At 37.8% G+C, this 25,345-nt stretch overlaps 1 protein-coding gene across 2 annotated transcripts in view; it reads right to left on the reverse strand.

Moving 5' to 3' along the window:
* Positions 1 to 25,345, reverse strand: part of KIAA0319L (KIAA0319 like) — a 1,767,873-nt gene that overhangs the window by 183,164 nt on the left and 1,559,364 nt on the right. For both annotated transcript variants that reach the window (XM_044059462.1, XM_044059468.1), the window contains exon 17: positions 21,523 to 21,665. In XM_044059462.1, coding sequence (XP_043915397.1) covers positions 21,523 to 21,665 — 143 coding nt within the window. The remainder of the gene's footprint in view (positions 1 to 21,522; positions 21,666 to 25,345) is intronic.

Raw genomic sequence — 25,345 nt, forward strand, 5'->3', positions numbered from 1 at the left:
CAACTACAAGTCAGTATGAATTGCAGTAACAGACACTCTGCATGGTGTGTGTGTGTGTGTGTGTGTGTGTGTGTGTGTGTGTGTGTGTGTGTGTATATATATATATTAATTTTGTCAATCTGACCCCCAATTTAACACAGTTTCCCATTCACATATGCTACTAGATTTTACTTCAAACATTATTTCTGTTACTTGGAGGTGCTAAGAGGATATTTTGCTGTTGTTCGTAGTTTTTTCAAGATAGACTGTTTGCCACTTTGCATTTTCTACTGTTCTGATTTTTAGGAGATTGAGCGCTGCTATCTAGTGTATTTTACTTATGAAATTTGTTTGCTGCTATCTGCTTTTGGGAAAATTTGCTGTTAAATAAACGGACTTGGGTTCCAGTCCAAGGAGGTAATTGTCTTTGGTCTACATGGTTCGTTTTGACTTTTGTTTGAGTGGTTTACACATTATTTCTGTTACTGTCCAAATGCATCTTTCCAGCAGCCCCTTGCTTCAAGGACTATATGCTGACACGGTCACAGTTTCAATAATGAAATTCTCTGCCATATCCTTAATTAAATCATTACTGAATTCACCACCAGTGTCACTGAATAACATGTTGGGTGGACCATGCCTGCTTATCCAGCAAGGAATGTATTTCCTTACAACTTCTTACTGCCTCTGTGTGTTTATAATGCACCCATCCCTGAAATGTGTAAAATGACTGATGTTATGAAGGAAACAACTGCCAAACTCAAGTTCATATAAACCCACAGAAATCTCTTATTTTACTTGGAAGCCAGAGGCACTCCAAACATGTTTAGGTTTAAGTCCATTACACTTCTGGCAAGCCTCACAAAGGTCAACACTCTGCTAAAAGATTGAAATACATTTAGTGGGGGTATCCACCTGAGGAAAATTCCTCTGAAATTTTCTTGGGTTATAATACCTATGCAAAAAATGTTATACAAAAATCCTAAAACTTCTTGTCTTTGTTGCAAACCTGAAAGCCTTCTTTTGTAAATTGTCTTTGCGATCTCTTTTTCCCAACCTTTTCTAAGGTTCTTAGTTATGATTCTTGCAGTTATCATGCAATGCTTTATATGCTCTAATAATTATCCCTATTATAATAGCACATTCTGCTCTTGACTCAATTAAAAAGTCTACCGAAGCTGGTCTTTCACATAGCACTCCCCTATCAGTTTCTGACATATACCAGACACTTTGCTATCAATCCCTGTTAGGGAAGGCACTCTCTAACATGTAGCCCAAATGTCTGCGTGGTTTCTTTTTACTATTTTACTATTCCCTTCCTAGTTACGCACACCTAATACATCATTTGCTAATTATCGCTAGTAACTCCCAGCCACCTCTTGCCTATTTTTATGCTCCTACTTGCAGTCATCGTTAATGGTAACATCTCCTTTCTCCATTTCCTTGTTGGCTTGCTTAATACTTTCTGCTACTTCAGGAATTATGTATACAATCCTTAAATGTGAAGTTTTAAAGTAGATGCCAAATAGGAGCAGTCCCAGCATGGAGTACTGAGGTACCCCGCTGGTTACCAGTCTCTCAATGGAGATGGTATCACCAATCCTATCTTCTTGGGCCCTGTCTGTGAGCCAGCTGGCAATCCAGCGAGTCACTCATGTATGTATTTATGCCTAGTTCAGTGAGTTTGTGAACTATACCCGAGTGGGGTATTGTATCGAATGCCTTATCCAGGTAGGTGGTATGTACCCTTTTCCCTTCATCCATTGCCTTGGTGACTTTCTCAAAAACGTTCACCAGGACTAATATGCACAGTCTTCCTCTCCCAAAGCCAAACTGGGTTGAGTCCAGTGTCTGAAGGTTGCCTATGTCTTTGCTGATCATACAATCATAAAAAAACTACCATTATTGGAGTCTGTCTCACAATCAGTATTATTAATTCCCTTTTCATGATATACTGCTGAATGTCCATACTGCCCCATACTTCATAATATAATTCAATACTTTTTGCTTTTTTGTTTAGACCTGTAAGGCCATTTACATTCCAAATTAATCCTGACAAAGAAGGCATTATGACAACAAGCCATTACTCTTACCAATTACACATAACAGTACTTTTGAATGTATATTTTCAACTTCCAGCTTACATACACACATTGGCATTTCTTCTAGCCTGTTTTTCAACAGAAACACTAAAAAAAAAAAAAAAAAATATATACATATATATTACTTTTTTTTTTCTAAATCACCAATCCCCTTTTAACCTAAATTAAACACACACACACTCTATTTATACTTTTCAGAAAGGAAGTTAAATCCCACCAAATATATTCAGAAGCCCCAAACTGCTGACTACATCCAAACGTATTGCCTATTCTAAAATTAAGTTTCCCATTTAAGAGTACATATTAGAGCCCGTATTGCCACTTAAAACTATTGCTATCTGCTCTTATTTATCTAGAACCCCCAATGTGAAAAACAGCTTGCTTGCTTTCAGTAAACATTAACTTTTAACCTTAGCAAAAAGTCTGTCTACAGTAAATAAATACACTAAATTGTGCATAGATATATTAAATGCATTAAAGTACTTGGGCTGCTAAAGAGGCAATTACTTGTACAACTTAAAAGAAACCAGGATTCTTTGATCTTCTGAAAAGTGGCAATAAAGCAAACATAAAATCACTAGCAGAGCATTCAGATAACACCATTAATACCTTGATTAATGAGAATGCAAAACCAAGTAAGTGATTTTGTTCAAAACTTACAGAATTTCACAAAACAATGGTAAAAGTAGAATTCATTTATTTTAAAGACCATTTGTCCAAAAACAAATTAAGTACATTTAATACCATATCTAAGATGATACAAACTACATACAAATCTGTCACATCACCTAAAGAGGTAACCAATACTTATATTTGCATGTCAACATCACTAGGAATTGAAATGATCCATGACACTATATCTAGAGCTACTACTAAAAAAACCCACATTTGACTTCAGCATTCGTCTTTTGATCAAAAGAATCAAACGTACTTGAAAATGTGTGGAATCCTTTTACAAGAGGCATTAAATAACGTTCAGTGAAAACATTCAGTTTTCAGATGTAGAGGTCTACAATGGTACCAATTACAGTAAATTATTAACATTTGTTTTGCAAAAAAAATCAGGTACAATAAGTATAAAGATTAAAGTAGTATGAACCTATATTGCTCTAAGAAACAGTCCTGCCGATGTTCAGCAAAAGCAGGTCAAAGTTTAGCTTTGGTACATGAAATTACTTCTAGAAATGTAGAGGAAAAATAAATCAAATACACTCAGAGATGAATAAAATAAATGAAACTGTGAAGGGATATCTCAACGCAAACAAAAAAGTCTGAAAAAAATAGAAGAAATTTTACTTAGCTATTCAGATGAACTCATAAAACTACAAGAATCAGAAATTAAAATGAAAAAAAAAATGTCCACGTATGAGGCTTCTCAAGAACAGATGTTTCAAAAAAAGTGGTAGAAGATTAAGCATTCCAGAGAAACTGGAAGGAATCAACTGTATTAATTTTATGAAATTGAAAATAAGATACTGGACTGGTGTTCCACAGCAGGATTTGTTAATCGAAAGGGCACACTGTCTGTATGCTCTACACCAGAACATGAGAAAGCAACCACACCTGTATTAGTACAGATGCAATAACACCAGCAAAAAGAGGTGCTCCTGACAAAATTGTGTCCAAAAGGAAAAAGTATTAAAAACTGGGGACAACAATGAGTTTGTGGAAAATTATTACTCACTGTAAACCAGGCAGAAAAGAAGCAAATTTATCTCATCAAACAGAGAATGTCCAGAGGGAAGTGTGAGATTCAAGCTGATGCATGCATCCATCTTTAGAATGCTTTTTCCTTGAGAACATCACATTTTGATGCCACACTAAAGAGGAAATAAAGTTTATCCAACAAAGATTGAGCCAGTAAGAAGAAGGGGACTTTGAATCTCATTCTTTTGACGACAAAGCCCATACAGTGACTTTACCAGTAGAACCTTTTTGACTCTTCCAAAGAAAAATGATTGAGAGACAAAGAAGCCAACTAGAAAAATTAACAGTACTTTGGACTTAAACTAGAGGTGATCAGGAAGAAGAACAGCACTGAAATTAGTGAATACATGGGAGACTAGAAAGCATCAATAACTTTTGTAAAATATGGCTTTGCGAGAAAAGGTTGCAGAGAAAGACTGGACTTTTGTTGAATTTGTTAAACCTGTGTGTGGATTGTAAGTAATCACTGTTTAAAAAGAAAGCAAAAGGAAAGCTTTAAGCAAAACATGTTTTGTTATTAATATTTGTGTAAAACATTTCATGATGAAAACTGCAAGTTATATTGTAAAACAGTTTTCCGTAGAGTACAATCAGAGGAATTTTAAATGTGGTGGAAGACTTTTCAGTGACTGCTGTATATGTTAAAGATACTAACGTAAACAAGTATTTTTTCTTAGTTATACAATATATAGGCTTTGCACTGTAACAAGATAAGGATGACTAAACAAAACAAGTTTATGTTAATATAACATGATTTGGGGCTGCTGAGGTAGGGCGTAAAAGTGTGCTGATTATATGTAGAATTATAAGTGCACTGATTAAATTATATGTAAAATTAAGATAACAATTCACCTTGCTTTTACAAGAGTGGCTGTCTGGATTTATGTACTTAGCTGAGTTATTGAAATTTTTTAAAGCAAACAGGTTTGAAAAATAAAACAAAATAATGAAATCCATGAAAATGCTAAGTCTCTTGAATGTGCAAAGCTATTAACATGTTTTTTTTTCCATTAGCAAATGCTTTCAGTAGGAGCATTCACCTTTAGAATCTTCAAATAATGAAAGCTCGAAACGTACAGGATTGAGCCCAAATGTTAAAGTCTTGTAAGCTTCAGATGGAATAAAGAAATGAAAGTGTTTCTTTTAGCCAGAAACTGTACTGTGCGGGACTGTGACAAACTGGAGATCAGGGTAGTGATCCTTTCACTACTGTGGTACAATCTTAGAGTTGGAATATGTAAGCAGCAGGGGGTGTGGAGGGCACACCCACCATACAAACATTTTCTAGCTTACAAGATACAGGAATTTGGGATCAATCTTGTAAGTTTCAAGCTTTTAGTACTTTCTGATTTAATACAGAAGTGGGAGATGTGAAGACTGCAGCTGAAGGGAGCACCCACGGAAAATTTGTACTTTGTATTCTGAGTTAAGTGTACAAAGCTTCCTTCAAGAATCTGCAAAGTTGTTAGCTTTTTTTCATTGCCGATTACTTTTACTTGGAGATAAACTGTCTGCAGACTGATATTGGGAAAGTTAGTAAGAAAAATTAGTCTCTCCAGCAGCCTTAATATTTTAATCCATTTAACAGAAGAGGCACAATTTTGTTTATTTAAAGGAAGCCAATACACGTTTTCTTAGGGCTAAAAGTTTTCTGAAAGTATGCAAGCTGGTTTTCACATCAGAAAGGGAACAGAAATAAGAAAGAGAACATAGGGTGTAACATGAGCGTTAGCACGGGTAACCTTAATTTTAGATTAGGTTAATGCCTGTGGGTATAAGGTGTCAGTTTTTGGGGCAATTGGTCCTATGTGGAAAGTTTAACTTCAGTTGCTAAAAATGTATACAGTATTGTGTATTTGCTCTAGGTTAACAGGAAATGAGGGTATTCTGGCAATGTATTCAGTTTTCTGTTTGAGGGTTTTCATTAAAGCAAATATTCTTAAAAAATGTGACATGTTCAAATGGAAAAGAGAAGAAACAACTCTGCAAAAGATAAGCCCAGCAAACAGTGTGTGCAGGTAAGACAAAAGTCAGAAACACACATTCAAAATAACTGTCATATATAATAGGTAGAAGCAATTAACTTTCTATCATAATAGCTAGTCTGTCCATAATATCTTGGTATGTAAATCAGCTTACAGGTATACACAAAAAATAAAGAGTACTGAATTATACTTAGAAATGTAGAGTATACATAACAATGTTGCAGCAGACACACTTGGACAGAAATGAGCATGTGAATTTGACAAAGAAAGGATTTCAGGATGGAAATTCGGCAGAATTCCAGGGACAGAGGAAAAGTGGAGTACTAATACTAATTGCTTTATGGACTCTAATGGTACTATAAGAGGGGGAATGAACAGTAATGACAGATTTGTGGTAGTAAGGGGCTATTGGAAATGGAAGAGGATTAAACTAGCATGAATTTATATTCAACCAAAAACTGCTATTATGGACCTTATGAAAAATTTGGAAGAAATAATCAGATTTCAGAAAGGATTATTATTCATAAGCAGGTACTGGAACTTGACGTGCAGGATGCATTAGAGGGACATATGAAATATATCAAAATATAAAAAATAAAATATAACCAAAGAGGGTAAATTTCTAAAGACATTTATGTTACTGTTTGGTTTGAGGATGTGAACTAAGTAGAAGGAACACAGACAAAATTTCCACATTACCCCCAAGGTACAAAAATGGAGCTAGACTGGAACAAAATTACATTTCACAGGAGCATATGCATTTAATTAAAAGTTTCGACACACATGCATTAATTATAACAGATCAAGCACTGATACAAAGATAAAAATGCAAGGTAATGTAGTACAAATGAGATACAGACACTTTCCTACTTACTTGTTAAGATGGGATGAAAATGAATGGTAGTGGAAAATATTCAAGAGTTATTAGGGAAGATGTACATTTCTTCAGAAGGCATATCTAGTGAGTGGGATAAAATAAAAGTGGAGTTTAAAAACAGGCCAGAAATAAAACAGAAAGAAATTAAGTTAAGAAGTAATAGGAATTTAGAGGAGCTGACAAAGGTTAAAGTATTGCAGAATAAGGGGAGTCAAAGAACACATAGGGGCACAACTGCAGAATGCTAAAGGGAAAATATGGGAGTATTTGGATAGTATGTACGAGTGTAGAAAGACTGATGTTAAGCAACTTTTTTTAATAATAAGATTATCAAATTAGTTAAAATCAATTAAAATTATTGGGCAGTGCAGTGGTTAATGTTGTGACCTCACAGCAAGAGGTTCGCTGGGTCGATTCTCGTCCGGGGTTCCTTCTGTGTGGAGTCTGCATGTCCTCCCTGCAATTGCAAGAGTTTCCTATGGGTACTCCCATTTCCTCCCACATTCCAAAAGACATGCGTCTGGAGAGTTTCTCCCCTGGCCTCCACTGAAAATAGGCTCTGTCCTGGTTGGACTTTCCCAGACAACAAATGTTAAATAAATACATACATACATAAACTCTAGAGCACAAAAACAATTAGCAAAATAACCTAGGCAACAGAAAATAGAAAGGTTTGTCACCAAACTTAGGAAGCCTATAACAACAAAAATAGCCAGAGATCTTGTACACGTAGTAGAAATAATTTGGAAATTTTATGAAAATTTATAAAAACAATTAGAGGAATGTGGAAACCTAGAAAAAAACACAAATGGAAATATTTATAGATGATTTAATTATGCCAAGATTAGAGGAATGTAAGGCATAATAACTAATAATTAAGACAGAAGGAGTAGATGAGATAGAAATGGTGATATATAATCAATCTGCTGAAAGGGATGGCCGCGGTGGTGCAGTGTTAGTGTTGCCGCCTCAAAGCAAGAGGTTCTCCAGTTCGATCCTCAGCTGGGGTGCCTTCTGTGCGGAGTCTGCATGTCCTCCCTCTGGTCGCATGGGTTTCCTCCGGGTGCTCAGGTTTCTCCAACATCCCAAAGACATGCTGTGGGTGGATTGGATACTCTAAATTGGCCCTAGGCATGAGTATGTTTGTGTGTGTGCCGGGCTGGCACCACGACACCGTAAAACTCCACTGCCAATCATGAGCGAACAGGTGATCCACTGTGGTGACCCCTAAGCGGGAAAAGCTGAAAGAAGAAGAAGAAGAATCAATCTGCAGAAAAAGTTCCAAGAATATATGGCATTTCCTTGGAAGTTTGGAATTTAGGAGAGAAGAACATGGTAAAGATTTGGAAGGTTTTGTTTAATAGTATTTTAAAAGGAGGGGAAGCACCACCATCTTGGAAGAAAGTTGTGGTGGTTGTACTGCCCAAAGAGGGTACTCATCAGACCCTGTTCTGAATATACACTTTCAATTTTAAACCATGACTTTAAGGTGCATATGTCTATACTAGCTTAGAGAATGGCATATAGTGTTGCCAAAATTGATAGAAGTGGAGGAATGTGGTTTTGTGGAAGGCAGGCAAACATCTAACAACAAACAGAACAGTCGTGATTTAGAGGGACACAGAATGTAAATAATTACCACTGCTGTTTGTAGGTCTTGATGCAGAGAAAGCATTTGATAGAGCAACCTAAGATTTTTACAAGTAAGGCAATGGAAGCATTTGCATTCCCTGATACAATAATAAGGTTAATTAGGAGGCTATACAAAGAACTGGAAGCAAGAATCAAGGTTAATTAGGATACATAAGGGAGAGTTCTTCTAGCTAAGTTTAGAGGAGCAAGGCAGAGGTGTCCTCTTTCCCCTGTGTTATTTGCTCTATATTTAGAGCCACTGGAAAAGAAAACAAGAGATTCAGAAGTATATAATTTGTACAGTAATCAAAAGTTGGCTTTATTTACAAATGGCATTATTTTGCATTTGATAAATCCAGAAACATATGTTTCTGTGTTTTACAATATTTTGAAAGAGTTTCAAGTCTTTCTGGGATATAAAATCATTGCAAAAAAAAAAAAAAAAAAAAAAACAATGTCACAAGTAGTTCAATATGTACCCATACATGAATTTGTTCAGTAATACCCATATTTATTGGCAGATGATAAGATGAAGTATTTAGGTATAAGGACTGAAAATTATTCTGTTGTGGCAGCTAAGGATATGTAAGAAGAGGTTAAACAAAAGATAATACAACAAAATTGAGAAACCGGAAGTTCTTGTCTATGAATATGGATCAACCAGATGAAACTTTCTAGACAATAATTAATAAATTGTTGAAGGAAATCATGGGGGGGGGGGGTTAAGTGGGACAAGTTGATTGTCCCTATAAAACAATGTGATTTAAAACTACCTGATTTGTATGGATGTTTTAGAGTTACACATTTAAGTCTCATATAAATATAACAAACAGAAAGTTACAAATCCAAGTGGAAAATGATGATGATGAGGCAGTGGGGGAGGGGGTCAAGAAATAAGGGGAAAATAGGATTCTGGATGCAGCTCCTTAAGGAGAATAACAACCATACAGGATACTATATTCATAAAGTTGCAGAAAGTATTTGAAGAACTAAGACAACATGGGAATAGAGAAAGGAGATTTTGTCATAGGGATGATTACAAGTCGGAGTACAGAAAAAGGCAAGTGGAGGCTGGAATGCTTTAGAGAACACTCGAAAAGGAACCAAAATATTAAGAGAAAATAACTACAGAGGGAAAGGTTACAGAGTGTGAAGAGGCCAAGCAGAAGCTTGGACTGCAAGTTAAAGACTGTCTTCCTTATCAGGGATTGTTATCAGTGTGTAAAGAGAACGGGATAGGGGAGTCCTAAGTGAAAGACCAGCTCTGGTACAGTTTTTAGTCGAATCTAGACCCAAAGAAGCTATTAAAAAGTAATAACAGGTAGGACATATAAAATACTGTACAATAAATGCAGGAATCAAGCAAAAGAGGTTAGAAAAGATTGGGAAGAGAAACTTGAAAAGCAATTTACAAAGGAACAACAGAAGGGCATATGTATGGCTCCCATGTATGTAACAAGGCTCATAAGGTTTCAAATTTTTGCTTGGAAGTGTTTGTATAGGTATTTTTATATCCCACGCAGACTTCAAAGAATTTCTTCTCAGGCAAACAGCAAATACTGGAGATGCAATGGGAGAGACAGTGGTAACTGGGAACATGTTTTTTTTTTGGGGGGGGGGGGGAATGTATTGAATTGACAGATTTAAAACTTTCCTAGAAAGTACTCTGTCAGAAATATTGGGGGAACAAATGGCTGTAATTAAGGAAATTCTCCTCTTGAGTTGTGAAATGTGATCTGAATTGCGTACGCATACTAAAGCTTTATTAAGTTTAATGTTCTTGGCTGCCAAAAAAAAACATAACTGCTAGAAAATCTAAATCTAAATCTAAACTAACTGTACCTGAAGTACTGAATATTGAGAAAGAGATACAAGAAGTGGAAGTGGGATCTTTGGAAAAGTGAAAGAGTAAATTAAATATAAATAAATTGAATCTGTGGGAACAATGCATGCAGAGTAATGTTCAGGAGGAAGAGGAAGGTTTAAGGGAAGGCAAGAACTGAACAAGTTATGTTACATTGGAGCAAATGACAATTGTTATAAAGAAAGAAAACATATGTAATGTATAATGCATGAAAAATAATACATTTTGCTTATCTATTAATGTATGTGTGCATATGGCTTAAGTGATAATTTAATAAAGGTGTTTAAAAAATGAAGAAGCTGTTTTAAGGTCTTTCTCTGGAAAGTCTCTGACCATGATTCCAAAACAAAAGAGGTTTGGACAGTTTTTCAACAGTCTGACTCAGAAAAGACTACAGTCACTGGTAGAAGGAAGACAAAATTCATAGTCCTGAGAGCCAGAGGCAGAGAAAACTTTCCTGCCCAACCTATCCAAAACTGTGAACTACTTACCTAGCAGGTAAACAGGTGCCGTGGTCTTTGGAATCTATGCTATACTATACAATAGACATCTCACGAGAATCAGCCCTGACATGTTTACTCAGGATGCCACTTCCTACTGTTGGGGAATTAAAGATATTATCAATGCTCTATGGAGCAAAATAGACAGTTCTAGGATGCAAAACTGGGACTGTTTGGGATACTGTTTATTGGGGACTGACTGAAGGATCCTTAATCCCCCAAACATAAGTTCAGCCTTCTTGGGGAGCTACCCATGGGGACATGCATTAGTGGTATTTCATTATCGTTGTGTGTCCCTAGACAAAGGTCCTCACTATCATCAGAGTAAGCTGTGGAGGCAAAGACTGAAGAAAGTAGCACTCCCCTACCACTGTCTCCTGTACCGAGTGGGCTGTACCTATCAAACAAAAAAAAGGTGAACACCACTCAAGATGTGGATTCTGGGTGCCAGGCAAATGGATTCTACTGCAGAGGCAGAACATGCATGAAACTGCACTAGGTCATGACAGGCATGTACAAGGCACTGCACTAGCATATGCTGATGATGCACTCTTGCATCCATGAGGTCTTCTCCCTTTTGTTGTTGAACACTGCATGAATGTCTAACGCTGAGGATGCCTGTGGGCCTATCTTAACAGGTGCAAACTAGCTATAGGAGTACTGTAGCTTGCAAGTCTGCCTCAGCCTGGGAGAATGTGAAATGGCCATAATCCCTAAGGCTGCATTTAGCTACTCGGTCTTCACTGGTGAACTTAAAGGCTCCATCATATTTAGCAGGACAGCCAAAATTCTGTTTTGGCACACACTACTCTAAGCGCTCCATATGTGGCGCACAGTACTCTATCAGCTTGGTACAAAATGCACAGTATTTTGTGAGCTTGGTGCAAAATGCCTAATATCTGTGAAATTGCTACAAAATGCACAGCACTCTGTTAGGTTGATACAAAATGCATAGTATTCTGTGAGCTTGGTGCAAAATGCATAGTATCTGTGAGTTTGGTACAAAATGCACAGTACTCTGTGAGTTTGGTACAAAATGCACAGTACTCTGTTAGCTTGGTGCAAAATGCACAGTACTCTCTCTGTGCGCTCTGTACACTAAGGGTGGTTGCCTGTGGGTGGGGAGTGCCTCTTCAGTAACCTTCAATGGTGTCAGCTGACAGCAGTTACAATTTCTAACTTTCCCCAAGCTAATGGAAAACACACACTGCATTAGTAGGGCAGAACACTTCACAGGGTAAAATGGTTAAGAGGAGTTGCTGGCTGATCCATGCCCTCCAAATGCTTTACCATTTCTCTTCATTCTGACTTCCTCTGGGATTATGAAAGTAACTCTCATGTTGATTCCTATGATAAACATGTTCCAACACTGCCCTCAAGTGACAGGTGAAGCAGAGTTCCATTAGAGGGACAGAATTAAGCAATGCATATGTGACACACTCAAATTATCTTTACCTTCAGATCTCAGAAGAAATCCTAACAGGTACACATTGCACATGGCCTTATTCAGCATTCCTACAAAAGCAAGCAAACACAACAGTATGTAAAACTGTAAACAAGTGTGTGTTGTTGATGGAAGCATGTATTTTAGGAGCCAACTGTTTATTCTTCTGTTTGTATCTACAAAAGCAAAGAATTACAAAGGATGAAACAAGAGTACACAATTATTTGCTTGACAGCTCATACAGTATAAAAGTTTACTTAGGAGCATTTCCTTTGCATAACAGTTGGAAATTGTGAAAACAGCATATATAACAGTTGAGATTTGAAGTTTAGAGCAGGATTTGTTTGTATGTAAAATGCTGCTGCAGACATGTTCAGGAAGTTTGACTGGAGAAAACATGTGTAAAGGGTTTGTCTACATAACTATTGCTGGTTTATTTGGTTTACTTATTTGGTTTAGGCTGCTTTTACTATTGGTGCATACGAGCAGATGACAGTGGCCTCGATATGGGCTTTGTTCTGCAGCAAGAAAGAATGTGCACCCACTGAATCTACATACTTTCAGAATGCATTCAGGTAAAACTTGGCTTCTAGTGATTTATTCTTAGGATGAAATATTAGATAATGCCAGTCTTGCTTTTTTAAATAATAAATTAACTGAGTTTGAGCAGGACCCTTGACTGGTACACAGACTGCCTCTTAGTCTTCTTCTTTCCATTGGCTTGTACAGTACTCTGAGTGCTCCGTATATGCGCATGGTACGCTGGCTGCTCTGTACACAGTGCACAGTACTCTCATTGCTCCATATATGGCGAACGGTACTCTTGGTGCTATGTACATGGAGCACAGTACTCTCAGTGCTCTGTACACGGTGCACGTTACTTTCGGTGCTCCATACACGGCACATGAGAGTCTCAGTGCTCTGTACTCAGAGCACGGTACTCTCAATGCTCCATACACAGCACACGGTACTCTCAGTGCTTTGTACACTGTACACAGTAGTGCTCTGTACATGGCACACAGCACAAAGTGCACAGTACTCTGAGTGCTCCACACATAGCACACAGTGCTCCATACATGGCTTGGTACAAAATGTACAGTACTCTGTGTGCTCTGTACACAAACACAGAACTCTGAGCTCCATACATAATGTAAAATACTCTTTTGAGTGCCCCATACATGATACACAGAACTCTGAGTACTGGAAGTTTGAGAGGACCCTTCATTAGTACAGTGAAGGCCTCTTAGTCTTCTTCTGATCGGAGTGCACAGCATTTTGTGTGCTCCATACATGATAATTTACAGTATTCTGAGTGCTCTGTACATGACGCACAGTATTATGTGCTACATGCAAGATGCACAGTAACTCCATAAAAGCTGTACAGTACAATGTGTGCTACATAGAAGATGTACAGTAGTCTATCCCTCTGTCCCTCTATTCCTTGCCTGGTGCATAGTACTCTGTTTACTTCCTGCTACAAGGTACGCTATTTGAAATAGAAAACAAAGTGCAGAGCTCTGCCCTGAACCAGCATGTGGAGAATGACAACTGTTTAAGCAGCAAGGTAACTGTTGTGCACATTCACTACTGTCAGAGATGAATTATCAGTATAAAGAAGTTATCCCACTATACACAAGTCAGGCATACTTTTATCAACCAGAGGAGAAGTTGTGGATACTAATTAATTCACAGTTGAAGGATTTTACTTGGGAGGGGAAGAGGGCAAGAGTCAAGTGGGATAAGCTGATCCTTCACACAGAACAAGGAGGTTTAGAATTACATGACTTGAAATATTTTAGAGCTACATAGTTAAGGCTCTTATACACAACACAAGCAGAAAGCTACAATTCAAAGTGGAAAAAGATGAAGTGGGAGTAATTCAAGAAATGAGTGGGATTTTGGACACAACTCCTTAAGAATAACAGTCATACAGAATATTATACTCATAAAGTAGCAGAAAATATACTAAGAACTAAACCAACATGAGAAAGGAGATTCTGCAGATAGGGATGACTGCAATTAGGGGTACAGAGAATATGCAAGAGGGGGCTGGTCTTTACTGGAGGAAGCTGGCAGAGGAACCAAGCTATTGGGAACAAATAATTAGAGAGTAAAAGGTAACATAATAGAATGGAAACAGGCTAAGAAGACATTTGGATTGCAGGCTAGAGATTGCCTTCCCTTATCAAGCATTGATATCACAGTACAGACAAAGAGAAAGGTATAGGGGAATCCTAAATGAAAGACCTGCACTGTTAAAAAGGATAATTAGTAGGGCATTTAAAATATTTATGACAACTGTAGGAATCAATCAGAGGAGATCAGAAAAGACTGGGAAGAGAGATCAGATACGCAATTCACAAACAAACAACTGAAGCATATGTGTACAGCTCCCAAATGTGTTACAACATCTAGAAGATTTAGGAATTTTGCCTGAATGTGTTTACATAAGTACTTCTATAACCCAACCAGACTCCAAAGAATTTTTCCTCAGGTAAATGGCAAATGTTGGAGGTCTAATGGGGAAGAAAGGAATACTTGGCAGCATATGTTCTCAGAATGTAATGTGTTCGCAGACTTTAAAAATTCCATACAGAGTACTCTGTCAGGAACACAAGGCCATTAAATAAGTGCAACCAAGGAAATTATTTTTGAGCATAGATACAGAATCTGAATTGCCTTGATATGATAAAGCCTTAAGGTTAAATATGGTGGCTGCCAAAAAAAAAAAAAAAAAATTACTAGAAAATGGAAATCAAAGTCTAAAAAAACTATACTTGAAGTAGTAAATAGATTTAATAGAGACACAAATACAGGATGTGGGATCTTTAGCAAATGGTAACAGCAAATTACACAGAAAAAAATGGAATTTATGAGAAACAGATGAAATGGAATTTATGAGAAACAAATGCATGAGAAAAAAAATGTTTTGGAGGAGGAATAAGGTTTAAGAGAAAGCAGGAATTAAACAATTTATGTGATGCTACTTTAATTATATGGTACAGATTACTTTTATATAAATGTAAGTTTACCTGTTTTAATAAACGTGTTTAAACAAAACAAAAGAAGAAGCTATCCCAGAATCAATTACTGGGCCAAGAGTTTGCTTCAATGATTACCAGTTGCTGGATCCAAGCCGGGAGGACCTAGTTTTATATAACCTGACTTGTAAAAGGCTCAGTGCTACAGCGGTTAACATTGTTGCCTCACAGAACAAGGATCTCCAGTTTGATTCTCGGCTGGGGTGCCTTCTGTGCGGAGTCTGCATGTCCTCCTTGCGTTCACGTGGGTTTCTTCTGGGTGCTCTTGTTTCCTCTCACATTCCAAAGACATGCTTCTGGAGCATTTTTCACGAGGCCTCCACTTAAAATGGCTCTGTCCAAGTCAGACTTTCCCAGTAAACAAATATTAAATAAATAAATAAAAGCAATCTGGGGGGGTGTCAATTCGCCTACATATACCCAGAAATAAACAACAAAAACAGTGGTAATAAAGAAGACTGCAGCTACTGATGTCAGAAATAGGATAGGATTCTTAGCAGTCATTTGTTACTTGAGCCATAAACAAATGTTATATGTATGAAGACTAACAGAATAGTTTTTTGGGTACATTACCTTAAGAGATGCAAACATAATAACACCTCTTTTTACAGTATCTATCACATCAAGTCTTGAAAATGTGGCACCAGCTGGGTCACCCCAAACAGGAAAGCTAATAAAGACTAAGAAATAATCCAGAAATAAAAATGCAAGTCAGAGGTCTGACTGTGTGTGTGTGTGTGTGTGTGTGTGTGTGTGTGTGTGTGTGTGTGTGTGTGTGTGTGTATATGTATGCATGTATATATATATATATATATATATATATATATATATATATATATGATGAAGCGGTGTTATATACCGCGAAAGCGCTCATAATAAATTTGTTTCATTTTAAGACTTGGATTTTTGGACTTTATCCGCAGCTAGAGGCCTGTTGGTTCGCTTTATCTTCACCCACTGCTGTGTGGAGTCCAGCTCCTTCCATTTTTGGTTTTTGTTTATGATATATATATATATATATATATATATATATATATGTATATATCTCCTTCTAATACTTGAATGGTCATATCATCGAATTTCATTTTTGCAAGATGAAAATTGAGAAAATTAAACACCCGAATGGTGCATTTTTTCCAAGGCAAGTAAATACTTGCCCAACATGCCCTTTTCTACACTGTAGTGTGATCCTGGAGTTGGTATACATTGGGGGCTGTGGGGTGGTAGCCCCCAAACCTAGTTGGGTTTTATTTATTCTGGTGTATCTTCCGTTGAAGTTTGGGCAAGTTTTTACTTGCCCTGGGGAAAAATTCACCATTTGGGTATTTTGTTTTTGTGATTTCTGTCTCTCGAAAAAGAAAATCGATGATATGGACATTTCAGTATTAGAAGTAGATTCATATATATATATATATATATATATATATATATATATATATATAAATTGTACACACCCCTGTTAAAATTCCAGGTTTTTGTGATATAAAAAAATGAGACCACAATAAATCATTTCTAAACTTTTGCCACCTTTAATGTGACATATAACCAGTACAATTCAATTGAAAAACAAACAAATCTGTTAGGGGAAAAAGTATAAAAAATAAAACATGTACAATAAGCTGGTTTTTTAAGTGTGCACACCCTTAAACTAATACTTTGTTGAAGTACCTTTTGATTTAATTACAGCATTTAGTCTTCTTGGGTACACACCTGCCATCAATTAAAGAGACTCTGATTAACCCCAAATAATGTTTAGCTGTCCTAGTAGGATTTTCCTGACTTTTACTCAGTTGCCTGCTACAGCAAAAGCCATGGTTTGCAAAGAACTTACACAGCTTCAAGGGGATCTCATTGTTGAAAGGTATCAAGTCAGGAGACGGGTATAAAAGAATTTCCACAGCATTGGATATACCATGGAACACAGTGAAGACAGTCATCAAAAAAGTTGAGAAAATATGGGACAACAGTGACGTTGCAAAGAACTGGACATCCCTCCAAAATTGATGAAAAGACAAGACAAAAACTGGTCAGGAGGCTGCCAAGAGACCTATAGCAACACTGAAGGAGCTGCAGGACTTTCTGGCAAGTACTGGTTGTGTACTACATGTGACAACAATCTCCAGTATTCTCCAAATGTCTGGGCTATGGGGTAGGGTTTCAAGACGGAAGCCTTTTCTTATACAGAAAAACATAAATTTTAAAATTGCCAAACAATACATCAGGTCTCCCAAAATCATGTGGGAAAATGTGTTATGGTCTGATGAACTTTTTGGCCACAATTCCAAAAGGTACGTTTGGTGCAAAAACAACACTTCACATCACCAAAAGAACACCATCCCCACGGTGAAGCATGGTGGTTGGCAGTATCATGCTTTGGGTTTGCTTTTCTTAAGCTGAAACAGGGTCTTTAGTCAAGGTGGAGGGAATTATGAACAGTTACAAATACCAGCCACTTTTGGCCCAAAACCTTCAGACGTCTGCTAGAAAGCTGAAGATGAAGAGGAATTTCACCTTTCAACATGACAATGACCCCGAGCATACATCCAAATCAACAAAAGAATGGCTTCACCAGAACAAAATTAAAGTTTTGGAATGCCCCAGCTACAGCCCAGACCTAAATCCAATAGAAAATCTGTGGAATGACCTGAAGAGGGCTGTGCCACAAGGGATGCCCTCGCAATCTCACAGATTTGGAGCATTTCTGCATGGAAGAGTGGGCAAATATTGCCAAGTCAAGATGTGCCATACTGATAGACTCCTACCCAAGAAGACTAAATGCTGCAATTAAATCAAAAGGTGCTTCAACAAAGTATTAGTTTAAGGGTCCGCATACTTACGTAAGCCAACTTATTGTACTTTTTTTATTTTTTTATATTTTTTCCCCTACCATACTTGTTTGTTTTTCAATTGAATTGTACAGATTATAGGTCACATTAAAGGTGGGAAAAGTTTTGAAATAATTTATTGTGGTCTCATTTTTTATATCACAAAAACCTGGGATTTTAACAGGAGTGTGTACACTTTTTATATCCACTGTGTGTGTGTGGGTATATATATATATATATATATATATATATATATATATATATATATATATATATATATATATATATATTATATGTGTGTGTGTGTGTGTGTGTGTGTGTGAGAAAATAACCAGTTTTGCTAACAAATCCCTGTGGTATATGGCTGTCTATGATAAGAAGACAAATTTCCCATGATTCTCACAATTTACTGGAAATGTCTGACAAGCTGTAGAGATTTAAAACATCTAATTTCATACATCACAAATTATTTACTGACAAAGCTGATCACTTCTTTAGTCTTTCATGCCTTACCTAACCCACACTTTTGAAATACTTTTCTAAGAAGGTAATCCATCTATATTAATTTCCATTACTCAGACACAACGGAATGGAAAACAGACAGAGAGGACATGTAGCTGAAACTGTCTGTGCTTAGGGAAAATAGTTTAATTCTTGGAGTTTTAAAGCACCTATGTTGCTTTGGAAGGCTACAGTCCTGACAATGCAGAGTTGGAATGGAAATGGCTGAATCAAACTATTCAGGAGCGGTGCTTCTTTGTACGATATTCATGTTCCTTCAAAAGTACAGCATCAAGTGTCACACAGTGCAATATCAATCCACATACTACTGCAGAGGGCATTTCAAAGATAAAACATTACAATGAGGTGTAAAGTTGCACAACCGGACACCCAATTTATGATGCAACACCCCAGTGTAAAACCTTTACATCAAGGTTTGGCATGGTATGATACAAAGTGAAAGCATCCTACAGTCCCAACTGGGTCTTTTTCTAGACAATGCTGTTTTCCAATAAATGTTTTCAGGAGGCTAAGAATTTCAGAACAAGTAAACCCTCAGTAAACACTGTTTTCTTTGACAGAGGGGGGGATCAGAGTGAAAGCACTAGAAAATGATATACTGCAATTAAGTCACCATAGGCTTGTTATACATTTTAAAAATGTTCAGTTATAAGAGTTCCATCATGTGTCCACTATTCATTAAGCCTTCATCTGTCACTTGGTTTTCTGTGTGTTCAACGGCCTAATAAAAATGCATGGCTTATGCAATGTTGCACATTGCAGAACTTACTGTGACAATGCCTAAGCAGCTGACTCAAGCAGCAATAACTGGCACTGTCAAAAAGGACAGCTGATAGAAGACATGATGCATCTGGCCTTGTACTTTGCACCAAAGCTGAACACAAATATCAAGTCACAAAATATAAGGTCAGTGTTTTTTTGCTCTCACCACACATTGTACAAGTGCTAGTGAGGTGTGAACAGTCTCTGAAAATCTGCTGTGCACACAAAGCCAAACTCACACCAATCATCATATTAAGAGCAACTGCATACACTTTCAAAAAATGAAATTTTTGCAAAAGAATATTTACTAAAATTAGAATTTCTATTGAAACATAATACACAGGGAAATGATCACCTAAGGATTTGGTACTTCAAATACTTACTCCAACTACCAGCCTTCACTTACTCACATTCCTTCATTCCTTCAGTGTTTCTCTCTGATATTTCAGCCTAACACTAACTATGCTATTTTCCACTCTCTTCTAATTTCTCCTACTTTTCTAACTCTCACTGCAAATGTCTTGACAGTATATGTCTTAGATGGCATATGTCTTAGTATAGGCATTTGCAAGCCATGCACTACAGAATGCTTTGTTTTCTTATACAATGCTTTTTTATTGCTTACTCCACAAATGTTTCTGTTACTATTACTGTTACATCAATAGGATGCTGCTGCCTTTTTAAATTGTGTGATATTTTTCTAATTTTGTTAATCTGTGTTTGTTTTTGCTACTGTAACTTTGTACATGGAGTTTTTTCCCTGGACTTCCATTGAAAAAGGGCTCATCTTGGCCCAATGGATTTTCCTGGCTAACAAACTGCAAATAAATAAATAAATAAATAATCTCTACTCCCACATCCCAACTAAGCATGTAACAAAGACCAAAGCAACAGCTTACCACAGGCGCTCACACAGCATACCAAACTACTTTTTTTATTTTCTGTGTGTTCTAAGTGGTCTGGAAGTACAGTAGAGAGTCGGTTATCCGAAATGTCAATTGTCCGAACCTAGTATTCCAAGGTTTTTGGGTAGGAAAAATCATAAAGTCTGAATATGTAAATGTTATATGTATTAGCCTGAACTGCGGTGGTGGTGCTGCGGTAGCGTTGTTGCCTCACAGTTAGACGTTACCCGTTCAATTTGCAGTTAGAGCATCTTCTGTGTGGCGACATGCGTGAATGGGCGTTCCTTCGTTGAAGGTTGTGTGTTAGGCCCGGCAAGCCAGCACATCAAAATCTACTGCCAATCATTAGCGGACCGGAGTTCCGCTGTGGCGACCCCTAACTGGGAAAAGCCGAAAGAAACAAACAAATATCTATTAGCTTGTGCATGTTTTTTTGCACTTGTAGCCTGCTTGTTGTGTGAAAAATATTCTTTACTGTCCATTGGACTTGCTGAATGGTTGAAAAGTGTATTCCCTGAGAAAACACAAGATTTCAGAATTTTTTTTTATCCAGTTCAATGTATGTTTGATTATCTGAACAGTTTGATTATCCAAAATACCCTTGGTCCCAATTAGTTCAGACAATCGACTCTCTACTGTAAAAAAAAATGTGATGAGTTTCTTGCTGTACCCTGGAGTCATAAATGGTGTTTGGGTTATTTCATGCCTGTCTGTACTTACTGAGGAGGAACAAAAATAATATAAGGGAAGAGAGGAAGAAGACAGACAGTTAAAAATCTAAGTCTGATACTTTCCTATACTCAATTCTACAAATGAAAATTAACTATGTATGTATACACTGGGCGTACCTTTGTTGAAGGTTGTGCGTCAGGGCCGGCAACTCAGCACGTAAAAATCTACTGCCAATCATTAGCGGACCGGAGTTCCACTGTGGCGACCCCTAACCGGGAAAAGCCGAAAGACACAACAACATGTATACACTGGGTCAGACATCTCATTTGCATCTAATAGAATGAAAAAAAAAAGGTGGTAAAACTATACGCAGAGTTTCTGAACATAAAATACACAAACATTCCTTTGCAACTAAATAACAACACATTATCTTACTTCATGTATGCATGTAAGTAGTTACAAGGTCATACATTTTGGTAAGATGCAAGCCTTGTCCACAACATTTCTTTAACTACACTGACAATTCAAGGAAATTCTGCTAAACTTTACTTACTAACAAAATGTGTGGGTACATCCAGTGTATTTTTATGCAACTAAGAGTCTATTTAAGCACAGCATCTGTATAAAAACCTCACCAAAATATATGACCTTGTATTCAGAAAAACATGGAAAATACCGGGCATTCTCTTCTGTTTTCACACTTACTGACTGTATCTACTTGAAGTGCTCGAAAGATGAGAAAATCTGATTTTTGTTTTCTCAGTTTGTTTTGCAAGGTCGAAGCTATATCTTGACCTTTGAAGATCTGATGTGCTTGTTCATTTTTCACAAAGAATACAATCTTCGTACTAAGAGACAGATAAAAAGTAAGCAAAAAAATTAATAAATAGTTGCATTACATCACAGTACATCTCAAAGCTTATGTTACTTTTACCCAAACTACACCACTTGGTTTTATTACATCCCGCTACCTATTGGTTTTATGGCTATGCTTATTACAACATGTTGAGAATAACCTGACTGGTAGTGATAAAGAATGAAATACGTACATATGCTGCAGAACCACTGATTATCTGCTTGCATTTCTTTTCACTGAACTAGACAACTGCAACAAGAGGTTTACAAGTTAAACTAAAGAATAAATGAAAATACCTGAGAGATCAGTTATGCATACTCTAGATTCACAGAAATACTCCAGTTAAACAGCGCAGCCAAGGAAATATGTCTGATCAGATGATGCATTCAGGAATGAAGGATAAGAACACAAAGCTTAAAGTAGCCACCAACCAACACTACTCACACACAAACACACACACATGCTATTGCACTATTGCCATGCACTTTGAGGTAGGGATTCTAAACCTGAAATGTGACTGGGTAATGTGTCACAGCATCCCACAGCAATTGTCACTCATTTACTGACTTTTTTTCTCCCTCAGAACCTTCTCTACCTTCACTCAACTGGTCCATTCATTGCAATGAAAAAGAAGTTGGGTATATCCAGGCTAGGCAAGAGCCATACAGCCCATTCATTTCTGTCCGGGAACCCCCAGCAGACCTCTGCTGTCCAGCAAGAGTCAGGTGGTAAGGAGTGGGCCAGCTTGCTGGTTGGGGGGGGTGGGAGTGAGGGATGGCTCACTCTTCTCGAAGGTGGCACTCCTCCCTTTGTTGGCTCCACTGAGTCTGCAATCGCTACCTCCAAAGGGAAGCATGCCTCCACATGATACTTTTCCCCTTGGTTACTTAGTGTGAATGCACTTATGGCACTGCATGATCAGCTAGATCAAAACTCCTGCTTGATGTCACTCGTGTGACAAACCACATCTGCCTCTCTCCCTGCAGGACAGATAACTTAGCAATGGCTGCTCACTCCTCCTACAGGCAACTTGTTTGTTTAGTCTTTATTGACTAGGCAACCCTCAATGGATACAAGTGTCTGCTCTTAGTACATATACTGGACCTGTACAACAACAAAACATGCAAGCAGATTTGCAGTAATCACATTCAGGCCTACAGGACATAATGATTATCACTGAAAACTCACTTTTTAGAAAGGCTTCAACCTCCAGACCATTTAAATGAATGGGCACTCTTAAGTCCTCCAACAGCACCTCCTTAAAAGGGCTTTGTTCCTTGAATTCCATAATCATTCTATCAAAATTTCATCTTCTTCTGATTCCATTAGTTTCTATGACAAATTTCTTGTCTGTTCTCAGTTTCATCCCATGTATCTTCAATTTTACATTCTAACCCCTGTATCACTTGCTGAAGTCCCTGTTAAGAGTCTGCTTGCAGTGCCACATCACCTGCATACAGAATTTTGATCTGCTCCTCCAGCTTGTTTGCTAATATACACTTTCTCCAGTACAAATATCAACAGGTTTAGAGATAAACCCTGATGCACACCCATCCCCACTAGGATGCCCTCTGTGAGTCCAAACACAATTAGTACTTGTGCCACTGAGTCCTTGTACAAGTCCTGTGCAAATAATACCAATACTTCTGGGAATTTGAACCATTGTAGAACTGCTCAAATCGGCTTTCTCTGGACCTCTTCATATGGTTTCTGCCAGTGTAGGCATGCAGTGTTGGACTGTTTCTTCATCTCCAACTTCTTCTCTACTATTTGTCTCTCTGCAAATATTGGGTCATTTGTGCTGCAGCATCTTGTTCAGAGTTTGAACTGCTCATTGCCCATCTTACTTTCTACTACTCTGAGTATTCATTTACTCATCTTCTCCAGCATCTTAATGTAATGTGGCAGGAATCTGATATCTCTGTACTGCTCACAGTTGTGAATGTCACTTTTGTTTTTATACATTGGCACTAGAACACTTATTTCCAATCATATGGGATACTCCTTTGTCTCCATACCTCTGTAAGTACTCTCAGGAGCCATTTCTCCCCTAAATTACCCAATATCTTAATCATACGAAGGACAAAGTATAGGGTTCCATCCAGCCACTGCCTGTTTAGAGTTTGCACATTCTCCCACTGTCATTCTGAGTATTCCCACCTTAAGAATGAACTTGAGAGGTATTCCAGCAGACTTTACCCAAAACTGAATGGCACTGATGGCAGCACCACAGACTCTAGGTGGTGCCTAATAGGGAGAAGAGTTGTGTAGACCAACAACTTTAGGCATCAACTGCCGTGTGCAGTATCCCTTAGATAGAACACTGACCACAGGCAATGCACTATGGCAAGACTAGCCACGCAATGTTGTAAAAATTGGTTCTAGATGACTTGAGCATGTTGACTAATGTTGCCAAAAGCTGACAAGGATATTGCTACTAATAACTGAGTTGAGGACCTGGCCTACTCTGAGCAGTGTATGCCAGGAACGTATTATAATGGGAGGAAGGGTCTATGTGCCTGTCAGTGTGTGCCCAACACAAAGGTCAAAAGCCCTGGTCAATAAGCTCTACTGGACATCCAGTGTCCAATCGCCCAGCCTGGGTAACCTGCTGCCGGAAAGCTGGACATAAAACCAAGAAACCTGCCTAAAATGCAACTAAGGATTGCAATACTGAATACAAGTTCAATAACAAAATGCAACTTGAAAGCGAATGACATGACAGCAAGGAGGAAAGTGGACATCCTGTGTACCCAGGAGACCAGGTGGAAGGGCAGTGCAGCAGATTCAGAGTCTTCCACTTAGGGGGAGGACAGACTAGCCATGGTTAGGGAACTCTGGTGAAGGAAGAGTCTTCTGAAGACAATGTGAGATATAATGAGAATTAGTGACATATGTGTCAATTAAACTCCACCAGAGAGTATAGATAGGGCAGTATTCATAATCTCACCCTATTGAGAAAAAGGAAAAAACAGCATTCAGGAAGCAGTTGCAGGACCTAATACATAATGCAGGACAACATGAGCTTGTGTTGATAATGGGGGACCTGAATGCTAATACTGGGCATATGAGGACTGTCTGGATTCAGATGGGTGGGGAAACAGAAATAAAGGAGAGGCCATTCTGGACATTTGTCTGGAAAATGAGTGGACAGTGACGAACACATGGTTCATCAAGGGAGACGGTCAGAAGATGACATAAATGACTGGCCAACATGCAACACAGACAGGCTTCGTTCTGGTAAGAAAAGGATGTTAGGGCAGAATCAGAGGTTCCAAATTCATCTCCAGTGAAACAGTTGGTTCACAGAATAAGCCACCAATGCCCATACAGCTGCAAATAGTGGTCTGAGAAATCTCGAGGTCAACAGAGACTTAGATGAAGACCTGGAAATTGGATAGAGCAAAAACACAAGAGTTCAATGAAATACTCATGACTATAGCACCTCTGAAGAAGAGGAAACAGGTGCTATTGAAGAAGAATGGCAACATCTCAAAAGAGTGAAGACTACAGAACACATATGTGGCTAAGCCTGGTATGGAAACAAGGCACATAAGTAAAGCTGGTGGTGGAATGCAGAAGTCCAGGAAATTACCAAAAGAAAGAGATAAGGAGAAAAAGTGGAAGACAGAAAAGATGAACCTGGCTAAGAAAGAATACTGGTTGATTAGC

The sequence above is a fragment of the Protopterus annectens genome, chromosome 1.part2 (genome assembly GCF_019279795.1).
Source record: "Protopterus annectens isolate FY-2018-M chromosome 1.part2, PAN1.0, whole genome shotgun sequence".
Lineage (NCBI taxonomy): Eukaryota > Metazoa > Chordata > Ceratodontiformes > Protopteridae > Protopterus > Protopterus annectens.